This window comes from Carcharhinus amblyrhynchos, chromosome 11 (assembly GCF_965287045.1).
Source record: "Carcharhinus amblyrhynchos chromosome 11, sCarAmb.v2.hapA, whole genome shotgun sequence".
Classification (NCBI taxonomy): Eukaryota; Metazoa; Chordata; class Chondrichthyes; order Carcharhiniformes; family Carcharhinidae; genus Carcharhinus; species Carcharhinus amblyrhynchos.
This window is the reverse complement of record NC_137334.1, coordinates 24228414-24245573: the sequence shown is the minus strand read 5'-3', so window position 1 is coordinate 24245573 and position 17160 is coordinate 24228414. Positions and strand designations below refer to the sequence as shown.

At 43.0% G+C, this 17160-nt stretch overlaps 1 protein-coding gene across 2 annotated transcripts in view; it reads right to left on the bottom strand.

Moving 5' to 3' along the window:
• The window catches only part of vps8 (VPS8 subunit of CORVET complex), a 599989-nt gene that overhangs the window by 163361 nt on the left and 419468 nt on the right, over positions 1-17160 (bottom strand). For both annotated transcript variants that reach the window (XM_080198763.1, XM_080198764.1), the window contains exon 43: positions 12807-12975. In XM_080198763.1, coding sequence (XP_080054889.1) covers positions 12807-12975 — 169 coding nt within the window. The remainder of the gene's footprint in view (positions 1-12806; positions 12976-17160) is intronic.

The following is a 17160-nucleotide window of genomic DNA, read 5'->3' as shown; positions in this document are numbered from 1 at the left end:
TACTGTGTGCAGTTTTGGTCGCCGCACTTGCGCAAGGATATTTTGACTTTGGAGTGAGTGCAGAGGAGGTTCACTAGGCTGATACCGGAGATGAGGGGGTTGGACTATGAAGAGAGGCTGAATAGACTGGGTCTGTACTCGTTGGAGTTTAGAAGGATGAGGGGGGATCTTATAGAGAAGTATAAGATAATGAAGGGGAGGGATAGGGTAGAGGTAGAGAGATTCTTCCCACTCAGAAAGGACAGCAGGATTAGAGTGCACAGCCTCAAGATAAGGGGGGGGGGGGGGGGGGGGCAGTTTAGAACGGAGTTGAGGAGGAACTTCTTCACTCAAAGGGTGGTGAATCTCTGGAATTCTCTGCCCGTTGATGTGGTGGAGGCTACCTCGCTAAATATATTTAAGACATGGGTAGATAGGTTTTTGGTAGGCAAGGGAATTAAGGGTTATGGGGAGAAAGCGGGAAAGTGGAACTGAGCTACTTCAGATCAGCCATGATCTTATAGAATGGCGGGGCAGGCTCGAAGGGCTAGATGGCCTACTCCTGCTCCTATTTCTTATGTTCTTATGTTATGTTCCTCATCTCGATTTTGAAAGGTTTACCCCTTATCCTCAAAATCCTGTCCGATTCGAACCTAACAAGCAAAAAGTGCCACCAAATGAGGCATTGGAGAAGATAAAGGGGAAAGGGGGACAGAGGGATCCAAACAAGCGAAAAAAAACTGAACACCTGAAAGGTGAAGGTGAAGGTGGAGGTGGAACTCACTCAGGCTCCTTTGACAAGCCATTGAAGCTAAATTCTGTTGCATTAGATCATTGGGTTACAACTGAAAACACAACTTTAAGTACTCTGAAAAAAATTCGATCAGTGATTTCAAAAGACTCCATGTGGTCTTTCTGGGCATCACGATAGGCTTTTTCGAAACAACGGAAGCCACAAGCAACAAGGTTACAAAGACTTAAGTGGTCTGAAAGATATCCTCATGTCCAAGACATTTGGAGAGAAAGTGGCGCAGATATCTTCAAAGGATTGTAATAACGGTTAATAGTGAAATGATGTTATTACCACCATTAAGATCAACAAACACACTATCTACCTTTCCATAAAAAGCTTAGTTGGAAAATGCAAGATAAAGCAAGTAGCAGTTTAACTCCCAGTTACTGAATTCAAAGAAGCTCATTACACAGTGAGCAGATGGTAAGGAGCAAACAGGCTCAGGTTCAAAACAGGGGGATGCCGTCACACAGGATTAAAAGGTGGGGAATTGGGGTCAACACTGTGAATTCAATTCCCCAGTAAGTAACTCACAAACAGATGAAGGAAGCCAAGCTACAAAGTCTTTGGCCAGAAGTGAAGTAAGGTAATGTAAATTGGATTGCTGAAGGTAGTAATAAACCACTACAGTGCTGGAGCTTATTCAGATATCTGAATTCAATCCAAAGCTCATCCCCACGGCACAGTGGTTAGCGCTGCAGCTTTACAGTGCCAGGGATCCGGGTTCAATTCCCAGCTTGGGTCACTGTCTGTGTAGAGTTTGCACATTCTCCCATTCTCTCCGTGTCTGCGTCGGTTTCCTCTGCATGTTCCGGTTTCCTCCCACAGCCCAAAAATGTGCAGGTTATGTGGACTGGCCATGTTAAAATTGCCCCTTAGTGTCAGGGGGATTAGCTAGGGTAAATGCATGGGGTTATAGGGATAGGGCCTGGGTAGGATTGTGGTTGGTGCAGACTTGATGGGCCAAATGGCCTTCTCTAGGATTTTATGGATTCCATGATTAAAGAAGTGCCCGATCTAGCTGAAGTGAATCAAAAAGGGAAATATAGAAGTGATAATAATTTTCACAGATTTTGCTCTCTTCCCACTACATAGGGAAAGAATTAATAAAGGATGAATAGGGTGAAAAATCATTTCAAAATGATATGAGATGACAAGCAAAATGTTATATTTCTGTTTTTTTATTAAAGTTCCCATATATTAATGTATAAAATCAAACATGTCAATATTATTAACCTTCTACAAATGTTATTTTTGCAATTGACTTTTGCACTATTGAGTTGAATATTCCTGCTTCATTGTTCAGTTTCCAGATTACCATCCCTCACAGTTCTGTAATTCTCTGTTTTACTATATTAGACTGTGTTAGTATAAATGCAAATACAGCTCCAGGAATTGTCTCTTTCAATCTTTTTATGTTTCACTCCTCACTGTATTATTGCCCTCAGTATATTTTTGTTCATTAGTGAATCCTTAAATTTGCTATTAATGATTTCAGTGACTGAATAAAACGAGTTGGAAAGTATTGTAAACAACCTTCTTTCAACTGGAGGAACAAATGAATGTCCTACTTGGGGAGTAAATGCAGCGAGTTGTTGTGACCTGGAATGCGCTGACTGAAAGAAGTAAATTCAACAGCAATTTTCTGAAGGGAACTCATAAATATCTGAAAATGCATATTTTACGGGACTGCAGGGAATGAGCAGGGGAGTGAAACTAATTGGGTTGCTCTTTCAAAGAGCAACAACAAACATTTATATAGCACCTTTCATGAATCCCAGTGTGCTTCCCAGAAGCAATATAAAACAAACAAGCCATATAAGGAGATATTAGGTCAAATATCCAAAGGCTTGGTCAAACAAGGTAGCTATAAAAGAGCATCTTACGGGAGGGAAGTGAGATAGAGGGGCAGGGAAACAATTTGACAACTTGGGCCCTCGGCAACTGAAGGCATAGCTGCCAAAGATGCAGCAACTGGGGATGGTCAAGAAGCCCGCGTCAGAAATGTCCAGAATACTGAGATGGTTATGAGGTTGGAGCAGATTGTGAGAGTGTGTGTGGGTGTCTGTGCACACTGACAACAGTGTGAGGGCAGTTTGTGTATGTGGGTGTGCATGTGTGCTCGCATGTGAACGTGTGGGTGCGTACACGTTGATGTGCGGCTGCATGCTAGCGTGAGTGTGCACGCGCGCATATGTGCACATGAATGGGTGAATGTGTTCATGTGTGGGTGCGTGTGTGTGTGCGCATATATGTACGTGTGGATGCGTGTGTGCATGGCTGCATGCACATGTGCACATGCATGTGCATGCTAACAGCAGAGTGATGTTTGTATGATCACTGCAGTTCTCTTGGCCTCAGTAAATATTGGCTTTTGTCGATTCTCACACCAATCTCAAGCCCCTGTTCTCAACAAGATGAACAAGGCTTTTCAAATTTACAAAATCTGACTTGAATTTTATTCATTATTCGAACGTCAACATTAATTTAAAAAATGTTCCCTTTTGAATTGAAAATGAGGAATTGTGACTTGATATTTACTCTAATACAGTCAGTGGGCTGCAACAGTCTAATGGAACCTAAGATTTCTAGACCAATAACAAAACACAACATTCATCAGTTTCAGATTGTTCCCTAAGGAAGTGTTAGTCAGAGGAGGGACTATATTGGCCATCGACAGAGAAAGTTCCAGCTGGATTGTTTGTAAAATACAGTTGTTGCTGCTACCAGACCAAGACAGATATAATGAACAGAAACAAGTATCCAGACCAATTTCCCTACAGCAGTTTAAAATCGCCAATGGATAGAAAACCTGAATATTGCTACATTCCATTGTTGTGAAATAAAATAGAAGCATTGTCATTTATTGCAGCAATGCCATCAATGGTCACTACGAAAGGACACAGATTTAAGGTGCTGGGGAGTAGGAGATGTCAGGGGTAAGTTTTTCACTCAGAGGGTGGCGAGTGAGTGAAATTGGCTGCCGTCAGTGGTGGTGGAGGCGAACTCGTTGGGGTCTTTTAAGAGGCTTCTGGATGAGTACATGGGATTTAATGGGATTGAGGGTTATAGATAGGCCTGATAGGTAGGGATATGATCGGCGCAACTTGTGGGCTGAAGGGCCTGTTTGTGCTGTAGTGTTCTACGTTCTAAGAGGGAATTGCTTTGTCCTGGATGATGTTGAACTTCTCAAAAGGTACTGGAATTTCACTCATCCAAGCAAATATTTGGGAGGGTGTTCCAGGATTTTGATCCACTGACAGTGAAGAAACTGTTAAATTGACTTGTTAATCTCAGGATGATTAGCAGAGTAAATATGTGGGGTTACGGGGATAGGCCTAGGTGAGATTGTTATCGGTGCAGGCACGATGGGCCAAATGACCTCCTTCTACACTGTAGGGATTCTATGGGCAAGATTTTCCAGCCACGCTTGCTCCGAAACCAGAAAATCCCATCCAAGATCAACGGAGTTTACAATGGTGTGCCCCTCACCTGCTTTGATTCCTGAGGTGGGCAGAGCATGAAAATTCATCCCTACAATTCTATGCAGTTTCTGGTAAATGATAATCCCCCAAATGGACAGTGGCAACATGGATACAACATTGATTATGTGATGGAAACTAGAGAACTGTGAGGAACGATTATTTCCCATACTGAAGGTAGGTAAACAGTGAGGTTCCCCAGGGTGTTGGCATTGGGACTACTGCTTTGTTTGATCTGAATGAATAAGCTAAACCTGGCAGAAAAAGGCATAATTTCAAATTTTGCTAATGACACAAAATTTGGAAATATTGTGAACGGCGAGGTGGATATTGACTGACTTCAAGACTGACAGACAGGCTGGAGGAATCGATAGCAGCACAATGCAGATTAAATTTAATACAGGGAAATGTGAAGTGATACATTTTGGTAGTGAGAACACGGAGAGACAACAAAAAGTAAAGGTTACAGTTCTAAAGGGGTTGCAGGAATGAGGGAATTTATGAGCACAAATAACTGAAGGTGGCTGGACAAGTGGAAAGACTGGTTAATATAGTGTACAGCATTCTGGGCTTTATAAATAGAGGTACTGAATGCAGAAGTAAGAAGGCTATAATGTATCTGTATAAAACACTAGTTCAGCCTCAACTGGAGTATTGTGTCCAGTGCTGGACACCACACTTAAGAAGAATGTGAAGGCATTAGATTTGGCACAGAAAAGATCCGCAAGAATAAATTACACGGCCTACTGATTGGATTGAGATTGTTTTCCTTGGAGAAGATTTGATATTCAAAATCATGAGGGGTTTGGACAGAGTAGATTGGGTTAGACAATTCCCACTGGTGGGATGATGAAGAGGCAGAGGAGACAGATTATGGTAATTGGAAAAAGAGCTAGTGGCAACATGAAGAAAAACCTTTCTCTTGAAGCAAGTGATTCGGATCTGAAATGCCTGAAAGGGTTGTGGGGGTAAATTCAATTGTGACTTTCAAAGGGGAATTGGTTAAATACCAAAAGAGGGGACATTTGGAGGGCTAAAGGGAAAGAACAGAAAGCAAGACTAACTGAATGGCTCTTAGAGAGCTGGCATGGACACTACAGGCCGAATGGCCTCCCTCAGTGTTGTAAACATTCTGTCATTCTACATTCACGGTAGGTGATTCGCGATGGTAATGCCGTTGGATTTTTACAATTTATTCTTTCATGAGACTTGGGCATTGCTGGCTGGGTCAGCATTTGTTATCAATCCCTATTTGCCCTTGAAATTTCAGAGGACAGTTAGGAGTCAATCGCATTGCTGTGGGTCTGGAGTCACATGTAGATCAGGCCAGGTAAGGATGGTAGATTTCCTTTCTGAAAGGACAATAGTGAACCAGATGGGTTTTTAATGACAACTGATTATAGCTGTTATGGTCACCATTATTCAGAGTAGCTTTATATTAAATTGCACCAGCTGCCATGGTGGGATTTGAACCAGGGCCTTGTCTCCAGGGCCTCTGAATTACTTGTCCAATGATATTACCACAGCACCACTGTCTTTCACCATCATTCATCAAGGAAAAGTGGTTAGGTTTTCTCTTGTTGGATCGGTCATGGCCTGGTACGTGTGACTTGTTCCTTACCTTTATTCCTTTGAATGTTGTGCAATTCTTGCTGCATGGTAAGTATCTGACTGCTTCAGATACTGACAATTTATGAATGATTCTAAATATTGTGCAACCATCAGCTGACATCCCCACCCTACATTCTGTTGGAGAGAAGTTCAATGGTGAAGTACTCGAAGATGGCTGGAGCTAGGACACTGTGCTGAGGAATCCCAGCATTAATGTCCTGGAATGATCTCCAACAACCACAACTACTTCCCTTTGTGTTAGGTATGACTCCAGTCTAATAAGAGCTTTCCCAGCACCCCCCCGATGCTGTGCCGAGCTTTACGTTGTTGTGGATGGGGATGCCTCCTCCTCTAATTAGCTGCTTAACTGACCATTAGTGGGTGCAACTTTGAAATGATCTGTTGGTTTTGAGCGCTAGTAGCTGTCACATGACGATTCCTTGACTTAACAGTTTAATTCTGTGTTGTCATTCCACCAGGCTGCTACCTCATTCTTAAGCATGCCTGATATTAATGCTTGCATGACCTCTGCACTCTTTGTTGAGCCAGGGTTTATCCTCACCAGCTGTAATGTTACTAACTCTGAGCAAATGTTACTTACACTGAGCAAATCATAGAACCCTACAGTACAGAAACAGGCCCATCGAGTCTGCACCAACCACAATCCCACCCAGGCCCTACCCCCATATCCCTACATATTTTACCAGCTAATCCCTCTAACCCAAGCATCCCAGTACACTAAGGGGCAATTTTTTAGCATGGTCAATCAAATTAACCCTCACCTCTTTGGCATAGTTATGGCATAGATTGGTTGAGTTATGGCATAGACTGGTTGAGCCAAATGGTGCGTCTCTGTGTGGTATATTTTATATAGTTCAATGTGGGACTGGCAGCTACAAAGATACAACAGGAGCCTGCTGCAGGGCTTTGCTCCACTGAGCTTTTCCACCAAGCTACTCGCCTGGTCTTGAGTCACATTCACAGTGAATGCTGATTCAGTGAGACACACAGAGACAGGGAACAAACCTATCTCCACTACATTCTGCTACAGAATCTGAATAATTCCTGCACAGCAGACCATTTGGTCACCACCAATTCAATTTGCCATTAATTGTTAATAAAACCATAGCAGCATTTGGCCAGTCTCAGCAGAGACAAACCTTCTCTCCAGCTCTGCGGTCCAAGGTGACATCACATTTAACTGATTGAAGCACTGATCACGTGGTCTGGAGGACGTATAGATATTTTCGTCAAGTGACCTCTGTCTGCCGAGTCAGTGGTTGGCGGAGTAGGTTCCTAATATTAGGAACTTCAGCTGAGACCTGAACTCAAGTGTCATTGGCTCATCTTTGATGTAAGGAATGTCAGGTAGCCCCCGGGCATGATCTGTGATTGGCTGGCCACGGCCACTGGGAGACTAAAACTGATTTCAAGGGAGTTTTGATCAGTTTGCCAGCTACGTCCTTCAGAACTTGTCTAATAGTGGCGGTACTGAAATATTCTCTATTATGGGCGTGAGCTCCATATCCAGATTGCAGTCAGTGCCCTTGTCACCCTCACTGCTTCTTCTTGTCCAAAATAGGGAGGCACTGATTCATGGGATGTAGGGGGGTGAAGACAGTAATTGGTCACAAGCAGGAGATCTTGCCTCCACAGTAAGTCCAGTCAGTGTTAGTAATACTACAGGTGGTGAGGGTAAACCCTGGTTCAATGTATGACTGATGACATGGGCTTTCCTGAGGTCCAGAGTCAATGTTGAGATTCCCAGGGCAACTCCATCGCCAGTCTTCCCCATACCCAACTGATTACCACTGAGCTGCCGCCTCCAGTGGGCTTGTCCTGTCAGTGAAATATCCCAAGACATTGGCAATAAAATTTTGGTAACTTGTTAAGTTTATTTATTTGTGTCACAAGTAAGGCTTACATTAACACTGCAATGAAGGTGTTGTGAAAATCCCCTAGTTATCACACTCCGGCACCTGTTTGGGTACACCGAGGGAGAATTTAGCACGGCCAATGAACCTCACCAGCGTGTCTTTCGGACTGTGGGAGGAAACCAGAGCACCCGGAGGAAACAGACGCAGACACGGGGAGAACGTGCAAAGTCCACCCAAACAGTGACTCGAGCCAGGAATCGAACCTGGGTCCTTGGAACTGTGACGCAGCAGTGCTAATCCCCATATGAGTATGGCTATGTCAGGTATTGAACTCAAATTTATCCCATTAGTGTTACTAGAAATCTTTTGATTAAATAAAATGTTAAAATACAGGATCTTTATTTCAAATCACTTTCCAAATTTCAACAACGATTCATCTTGCGAAATTTACACAAATTGTTTTTTTTTTGCTGGTTATTTTGAGTTTGGATACACACAGCTGGCGTACCCATTTGGGAGGGGAAGCTTCAACCATCACGTGCACTTCAAAAATAATGTCTTGAGTATAGTATGGTTTTTTGCTTTTTCAGTAAAGTTAGCTTTGCGCTCTGATTTTACCTTGTTTGATGTTTCCTATTGCTCACGAGTGCTAAAAGTAGTATCCCAGGGGATCCGAAACTCAGGAATTTTACATCAATGCACAGCAATGAAGAGGAAGTGATCCCATAAACAATTTCTGTTTCTAACATCAGGAAAGGTGAGAGGCGGAAACATTGCTGGGATTATAGAGAGGAAAGGCTCAGGCAATAAACTGGCAGATAGGATAGAGAAGGGGAATGGAGAGAGACAGAAAATGACGTTTCCGGTACTGGGCTTTTGAAAAATTTCTCACTATTTTAGCGAAAGGTGTGAAAGAAGGCAGAAACTGACAGTCATCCATAATTCCAAATACTCAAACATGTGACTCAATGGGAATCAGTGTTGGAATAGACTCCATCTGTTCTTTTATTACAATGTTGTGCCAAAACCGCAAATGATCAAATTGTCTCTAATAGCAGCTATGACAACAGCATCTCTTCTGCATCACACCTGTTATTAACAACACTATAATTTTATTCAGATCTTTATCTATTTTAAAATAAAAAGATGTGCTGAGGGAGAAAGAAGTTCCAAATTAACCCGAGAGAATCCATGCACTATTCAAGTTTTAACCCTATAGATCAGGGTTCCATTTGAGGTTCTTAATTATGTCCTTTTCACTACATACGCTAACCTCTGACACTGACCAAATCTATCTAAAGAATATGTATTGGACTGGCTGATCCGTTTCCACCTATCTGATTCTTCCCAATCACAGAGCAAACAAACAGGATATACATAAAAAAAAAGGCTTCATACTTCCTCTGCGTCTAAAGCACAGAGAGCACCTCCCCCTCCACTCCACCCCCACCACACAGCTGCTAATGCAGTTCCAGTCAGGTACTTCATCACAGCAAGCAACCATATGCCAAGCCCATGCCTTCCCGATATAGTGTAAAACATTTTAATTCTTGTTGATCAATGAATACTGCTGAGAATATCAATAGCAGGAGTGGAAAAATCAGCCTTGAGTAACATTAACGGTTGGCTATGGTTATTCCAAGGCTGGTCATACATGGGCTTGATGCACAGAAGGTAGAGGCAGCATTGTTGCCTGCTCCCTGTTTGCTGTACTTGCCACAGGACTACAGCTGGTTCACATGAAGCAGTGATCTCTAGATACTTTCAAAATTTTAACAAGTGTTGTGCTGGGATCAAAGTCTCTCTACAGACAATATTTCTTCAATCCCTGGTTTATCTCATGGATGTCCTTAGCGTCAGTTCTGAAACCTTTCCTTTCTTTCCTACACGAGGTTAAAATCAGTAAACATGTTTCCAGACATACAGTGCATGCTGCTTTCTCATTTCTGTCACATCTGCTGAAGATTTAGTTAAATTGCAGGAATTTAATATTTCAGTAAATGTGGGGAAGTCTGGAGTAATTTTGTAAAACAGAATTACATCCATCAGTTATTTGATAAATGCGTGTGGATTTTTGCTAACGATGCTCTCCAGCAGCTGGCAAGATGCTGCAATAACCTTTGACAAAAGACAAACTTGTGTCCAGTGAGCTCAGGCTCTGGTTGAACAAGTTTCCTGTTCCCCTGAAAGATTCCGTCACTCTCAACCACCTGGTCTCCATTACTCTTTTTCAAACTCTGCATCCTTCCGTGTTTTCTTTTCCTGATTTTTCTCATCTCCCTTTCTCCTCTGGATAACAGTCTCCTCTACCACATAGGGGACTGTTAAATAAGTTAAATGTCCATGGTGTTGAAGGTAAGATCCTGGCACGGACAGAGGATTGGCTGACTGGCAGAAGGCAGAGAGTGGGGATAAAGGGGTCTATTTCAGGATGGCAGCCGGTGACTAGTAGTGTGCCTCAGGGGTCCGTGCTGAGACTACAACTTTTCACAACATACGTTAACGATTTGGAGGAACGAACTGAAGGCACTGTTACTAAGTTTGCAGATGATACAAAGATATGTAGAGGGACAGGTAGTATTGAGAAAGCAGTGAGGGCTGCAGAAGGACTTGGACAGGTTAGAAGAGTGGGCAAAGAAATGGCAGATGGAATACAATGTGGAAAATTACGAGGTTATGCACTTTGGAAGGAGGAATGGAGGCACAGACTATTTCCTAAATGGGAAAATGTTTAGGAAATCAGAAACAGAGAGGCTTGGGAGTCCTTGTTCAAGATTCTCTTAATGTTAACATGTAGGTTCAGCTGGCAGTTAGGAAGGCAAATGCAATATTAGCATTCATGTCGAGAGGGCTAGAATATAAGATCAGGGATGTACTTCTGAGGCTGTGTAAGACTCTGGTCAGATCCCATTTGGACTACTGTGAGCAGTTTGGGACCCATATCTAAGGAAGGATGTGCTGGCCTTGGAAAGGGTCCAGAGGAGGTTTATAAGAATGATCCCTGGAATGAAAAGCTTGTCATATGAGGAACAGTTGAGGATTCTGGATTTGTACTCATTGGAGTTTAGAAGGATGAGGAGGGATCTTATTGAAACTTACAGGATACTGAGAGGCCTGGATAGAGTGGACATGGAGAGGATGTTTCCACTAGTAGGAAAAACTAGAACCAGGTTAAAGAGGCAATCCTTTAAAACAGCGATGAGGAGGAATTTGTTCAACCAGAGTGTGGTGAATCTGTGGAACTCCTAGCTGCAGAAGACTCTGGAGGCCAGATCACTGAGTGTCTTTAAGACAGAGATTGATAAGTTCTTGATTGATAAGCAGATCAGGGGTTACGGGGAAAAGGCAGGAGAATGGGGATGAGAAAAATATCAGCCATGATTGAATGGTGGAGCACACTCGATAGGCCGAGTGGCTTAATTCTGCTTCTATGTCTTATGGTCTTATATTTGTATGTCCATCCACTTTCTCACCAGCATCTTTTTGCTCTCCCCTCTGAGCACATCCTCCTTCATCCTCCATCCATTTATCCTCCAGCCTCAAACTCTGACCTGAATGCTGAAATTCACTTTCTTTCTATGCCCGCTAGATTTATGCCCCAAAACTCAAATCAGATACTCATTAAAATTTGGAAGATTAACCTCCTGGTCTGTGAACTGCTTTGAAGATTCACATGAGATTTTTTTGGGCATTTTTATTCCCAGAAATATTTTCCCTTCTAATCTCCAACCATGCTTTGGTTGTAAATTCCCATTCAAAACAGGCATCACAAGTGTGCTAAGCTGAGCCACCTCGGGTCAGAACTCTCCCCATTCAAATATTCTTCGGGCTGGATCCTCCAGTCTCCCTGTGACATCTTTGTTGTGGCAGGAAGCAGCACACTATTGGCCAGCTGTGGGATATTCTGGTCCCGCCGCTGTTAATGGGATTTTCCATTGACTCCTCTCTACAGCATCGGGAAGCCCACGGGGTTGGGGGGGGCGGGGGGGTCGGATGCCACGGGCAGGAGCAGATGTTGGCGTGATCAGCTGGCAACTTCCAGCCTCCAACTTTGGAGTTCTGCGTCTGAAACTTTTTCTCTCTCTCTCCCCTTCTTTAGCCCAGAAGTTCAGGCCACTGTTCACAGTCCTTGAGTGGAAACTCACTCTCTTCTGCCAGCATATAAAATTTAAACTGAACTTTGGTTAAGACGAGACGTTTTCTCTTCTGTAGCCAGCTTGGTCTGAAATCTAAGCCTGTTTGAATGTAAACCACACTGTACAGTTAATACGTTGGCCTTTTCCCTCAATTTTCTCTCTCCTCCAAGCAACCTGATCACCTTATCATTTATTGGAAGCTAGCTGCTTTCCCATAACCTCCTTACCAGAGAAACCTAGTTCCTAAAGGGACTATCACCCTAAGATAAGATATTGTTCTCCGCTACCACGCCAAAAGCACATAGGCCATCAATGTGGTACAGAATTAGTATTATATAATGTGGTCCCTATATACATATCAACAGAGGCATCACGTGAAAGTGGCCATAAGCTTTTATTGTATTGAGCACTGTGGGTACACAAGGATTAACAAATCAGCAGGATGAATTACCAAGTTTAGTATTGGGTTAAAGCACTCAAAAACCATCTCCAACTATTGAATAGCGCAATGGGCTGGTAAGATTGGGCCCACAATGTTTTGGCCCAAACTACTTTCTGTGGCAGCAATCCCACAGATTAGCCGTTCTTTTCTCCTCATCTCTGTCCTAAACGGTCTGTATCCTCAGACTAATACCCCTAGTTCTAGATACCCCCAGAATCGGGAACATCCTTCCTGCAACTTCGTTGTGTTCCACTGCCATCAGGAATACCTTTCCTGCATCTATCCTGTCTAGTCATGATTATAGATTTCTACCTCGGCAAAACCACAATAAATAAAATCCATCTTCAGTTTGGACTGCAGAGTACCATTCAGCTAATGCTGAAGTGAATAGTAAAATATATTCAAGAAACAATTTCATCCATTGATAATGTAAGCAATAAAGAGCTGGCAGGTAGTAAGGAACATTGTTATTCGACAGCACCTTACCTGTGCCAGAGACGTGTTTCTGGTCTTGTTGAGTTCTGATCCCAAATCCCTGTGTCTTCCCCCTTTATTACTAGAGTTGCACTTGTAGCAGGTCCACCGTGTCTGCCCTTCAGTTCGAACCCCGCAATCTTTACTCTGGAGACATTGAGAATGGTAGATATGGCCACAGCTGGAAGTGAAAGGAAGACAGATTAACAGAGCTTCTTACTGTTGACTGATGATTAACTTGGGGCTAACAGATATAAAAATCTCAACTTTAAATCCCTGCATCTAAGAATAGCTTGTGTATGAATTAAGATATAGATAGTGTGGTATTCACTGTATCCGCACCATACCCATGCATTTTAACGGGCATAACGTGGGCAGTGGGCAAGGTAACCGATGACTTCATTTGAAATTCACCAATCACACCGATGTGAGATTTTTAAAAAACTCTCTAACAAGACCTTAAGGCATAGGAGCAGAATTAGGCCACTCGGCCCATCCAGTCGGCTCTGCCATTCAATCATGGCTGTTTTTTTCCTCACCCCATTCTCTTGCCATTGCCCTTCCCTGCTTGGTCAATCACTGAGTCAGCCACGTAATGTATGATCAAAGTATTTGTAGGCCAGACTAGCTGGAGATGTCAATCGCCCCTCACTGTAAGACTGCAATTGAACCTGTTGGGTTTTTACAATAAGCCAACTGCTTTCTCGTTCATTTTGCTAAACACAACCTGATATATTCAATTGACAATTTGCTGTGATTTGATCACTCTATGCCTGGGTTGCTAGTTCAGGGGAGGCTTGGTGTAGCGGTGTTATCACTGAACTAGTAATCCAGAGGTCCAGGATAATACTCTGGGGACCTGGGTTTGAATCTGACCACAACAGATGGTGGAATTTGAATTCAATAAAAAAATCTGGAATTAAAAGTCTAATGATCACCATGAAACCACTGTCAATTGTTGTAGATACCCATCTGGTTCACTAATGTTATTTAGAGAAGGAAATGTATCGTCCTTATCCGGTCTGATCTTCACGTGACTCCAGATCCATAATAATATAGATTTGGATGAGAATTTAGGAGATATGGTTAGAAAGTTTGCAGATGATACCAAAATTGGTGGCATAGTAGACAGTGAAGGAGGTTATCTCAGATTGCAACAGGAACTAGATCAATTCGGCCAGTGGGCTGATGAATGGCAGATGGGAATTTAATTTAGATAAATGGGAGGTGATGCACTTTGGTAGATTGAACCAGGGCAGGACTTAGTGGTAGAACGATGGGGAGAGTTATAGAACAAAAGATCTAGGGGTACAGTTTCACAGAAACCATTTGGCATGCTTAATTTCATTGGTCAGAGCATTGAATACGAGTCTTGTTGAAGTTGTACAAGACATTGGTAAAGCCACACTTAGAATGCTGCATACAATTCTGGTCACCCTATTATAGAAAGGATATTCCCCTCAGCATTTCATCTAAGCCCACACTGTACAGTGCTGAGTGAGTGCTAGAAAGAATGCAAAAAAAGATTTCCTAGGATGCTACCGCGACTTGATGGTTTGCGTTATAAGGAAAGGCTGGATAGACTGGGATTTTTTTCTCTGGAATGTAGTAGGCTTAGGGGTGATCTTATAGAGGTCTATAAAATAATGAGGGGCATAGATCAGCTAGATAGTCAATATCTTTTCCCAAAGGTAGGGAGACTAAAACATAGTTTGACTAAAACATACTATGACTAAAAAGTCATAGGTTTAAGGTGAGAGGAGAGAGGTACAAAAGGGCTCAGAAAGGCAATTTTTTCACACAGAGGGTGGTGACTGTCTGGAGCAAGCTGCCAGAGGTAGCAGTAGAGACAAATACAATGTTAAAAAGCATTTAGACAGTTACATGGGTAAAACGGATATAGAGGGATATGGGCCAAAAACACAGCAAATTGGGAATAGCTTAATGGTTAAAAAGGGGCAGCATGGACAAGATGGGCCGAAACACCTGTTTCCATGCTGCAAACCTCAATGACGATGTAGTTGACTCTCAACTACCTCCTTATAGGGAAGGCAATAAATGTTAACCCAGCCAGTGACACCCACATCTCATGAACCAATAAAAGAGCTAGCTGGTTACTGTATTCCCCTCAGCATTTCATCTAAGCCCACACTGCTGAGTGAGTGCTGCTTGTTAGAGGTGCCAACATTTGGATGTGGCGTTAAACCAAAACTGTTCTGATTGTTTAAGCAGACATTAAAGATCCTGTGATGCTATTCCAGGAAAAACAGCAAATATTTCTGGGGAGTTGACTAATACTTCTTCACTCAAAGCTGCTCGTTTGTCTGGCTGTTGTATCTGAATGTTGATGTAAAATGTTTACTCTCTTTTGTTACATAATGATATCCGTAATCACTGTATAAGGTGTTTTGAGAATCTGGGTATTATGCTCTAAGTAGTCTCACAACACTAGGTTAGAGTCCAACAGGTTTATTTGGTAGCAAAAGCCACTAGCTTTCGGAGCTCTGCCCCTTCATCAGGTGAGTGGAAGTTTTACATAGAACATAACAGCACAGTGCAGGCCCTTCGGCCCTCGATATTGCGCCGACCAGTGGAATCAATTTAATGGCCCTCTAACCTAAATTATTCCAATATTATTCATATGCCTATCCAATGACCATTTGAACGCCCTTAAAGTTGGCGAGTCCACAACTGCTGCAGGCAGGGTATTCCACACCCTTACTACCCTCTGAGTAAAGAACCTACCTCTGACATCCGTCCTATAATTACCACCCCTCAATTTAAAGCAATGTCCCCTCATGATAGCCATCACCATCCGAGGAAAAAGGCTCTCACTGTCCACCCTATCCAATCCTCTGATCATCTTGTATGCGTCAATTAGGTCACCTCTTAACCTTCTTCTCTCTAACGAAAATAACCTCACGTCCCTCAGCCTTTCCTCATAAGACCTTCCCACCATACCAGGCAACATCCTGGCAAACCTCCTCTGCACCCTTTCCAATGCTTCCACATCTTTCTTATAATGTGGCGACCAGAACTGTACGCAATACTCCAAGTGCGGCCGCACGAGAGTTTTGTACAGTTGCAACGTGACCTCATGGCTCCGAAATTCAATCCCTCTACCAATAAAAGCTAACACACCGTATGCCTTCTTAACAACCTTATCAACCTGCGTGCCAACTTTCAGGGATCTAAGCACATGTACACCGAGATCTCTCTGCTTGTCGACACTACCAAGAGTCCTTCCATTAGCCTATGTTCTGTACTCCTGTTACTCTTTCCAAAGTGAATCACCTCACACTTTTCCGCATCAAACTCCATTTGCCACCTCTCAGCCCAGCTCTGCAGCTTATCTATGTCCCTCTGCAAACTGTAACATCCATCCTCACTGTCTAGAACTCCTCCGACTTTAGTGTCATCTGCAAATTTACTAACCCATCCTTCTACACCCTCATCTAGGTCATTTATAAAAATGACAAACATCAGTGGCCCCAAAACAGATCCCTGTGGTACACCACTAGTAACTGAACTCCAGGTTGAATATTTCCCTTCAACCACCACCCTCTGTCTTCTACCAGCTAGCCAATTCCTGATCCAAACTAAGCCCACTCAGCAGTGTGGGCTTAGATGAAATGCTGAGGGGAATACAGTAACCAGCTAGCTCTTTTATTGGTTCATGAGATGTGGGTGTCACTGGCTGGGTTAACATTTATTGCCTTCCCTATAAGGAGGTAGTTGAGAGTAACTACATAGTCATTGAGGTTTGCAGCATGGAAACAGATATTTTGGCCCATCTTGTCCATGCTGCCCCTTTTTAACCATTAAGCTTTTCCCAATTTGCCGCGTTTTTGGCCCACCCAAATTCACCCTCAATCCCATGCATCCATGTTTTCTGCAGGAGCCTACCATGGGGAACCTTATCAAACACTTTGCTAAAATCCATATACACCACGTCAACTGCTTTACCCTTATCCACCTCTTTGGTCACCTTCTCAAAGAACTCGATAAGGTTTGTGCGGCACAACCTACCCTTCTTAAAACCGTGTTGACTATCCCTAATCAAATTATTTCTTTCTAGATGATTATAAATCCTATCTCTTATAATCCTTTCCAAAACTTTGCCCACAACAGAAGTGAAGCTCACTGGTCTATAATTCCCAGGATGGTCTCTACTCCCCTTCTTGAACAAGGGGACAACATTTGCTATCCTCCAATCGTCCGGCACTATACCTGTAGCCAACGACGACAAAAAGATCAAAGTCAAAGGCTCTGCAATGTCCTCCCTAGCCTCCCAGAGAATCCTAGGATAAATCCCATCTGGCCCAGGGGACTTATCTATTTTCATACTCTCAAGAATTGCTAACAC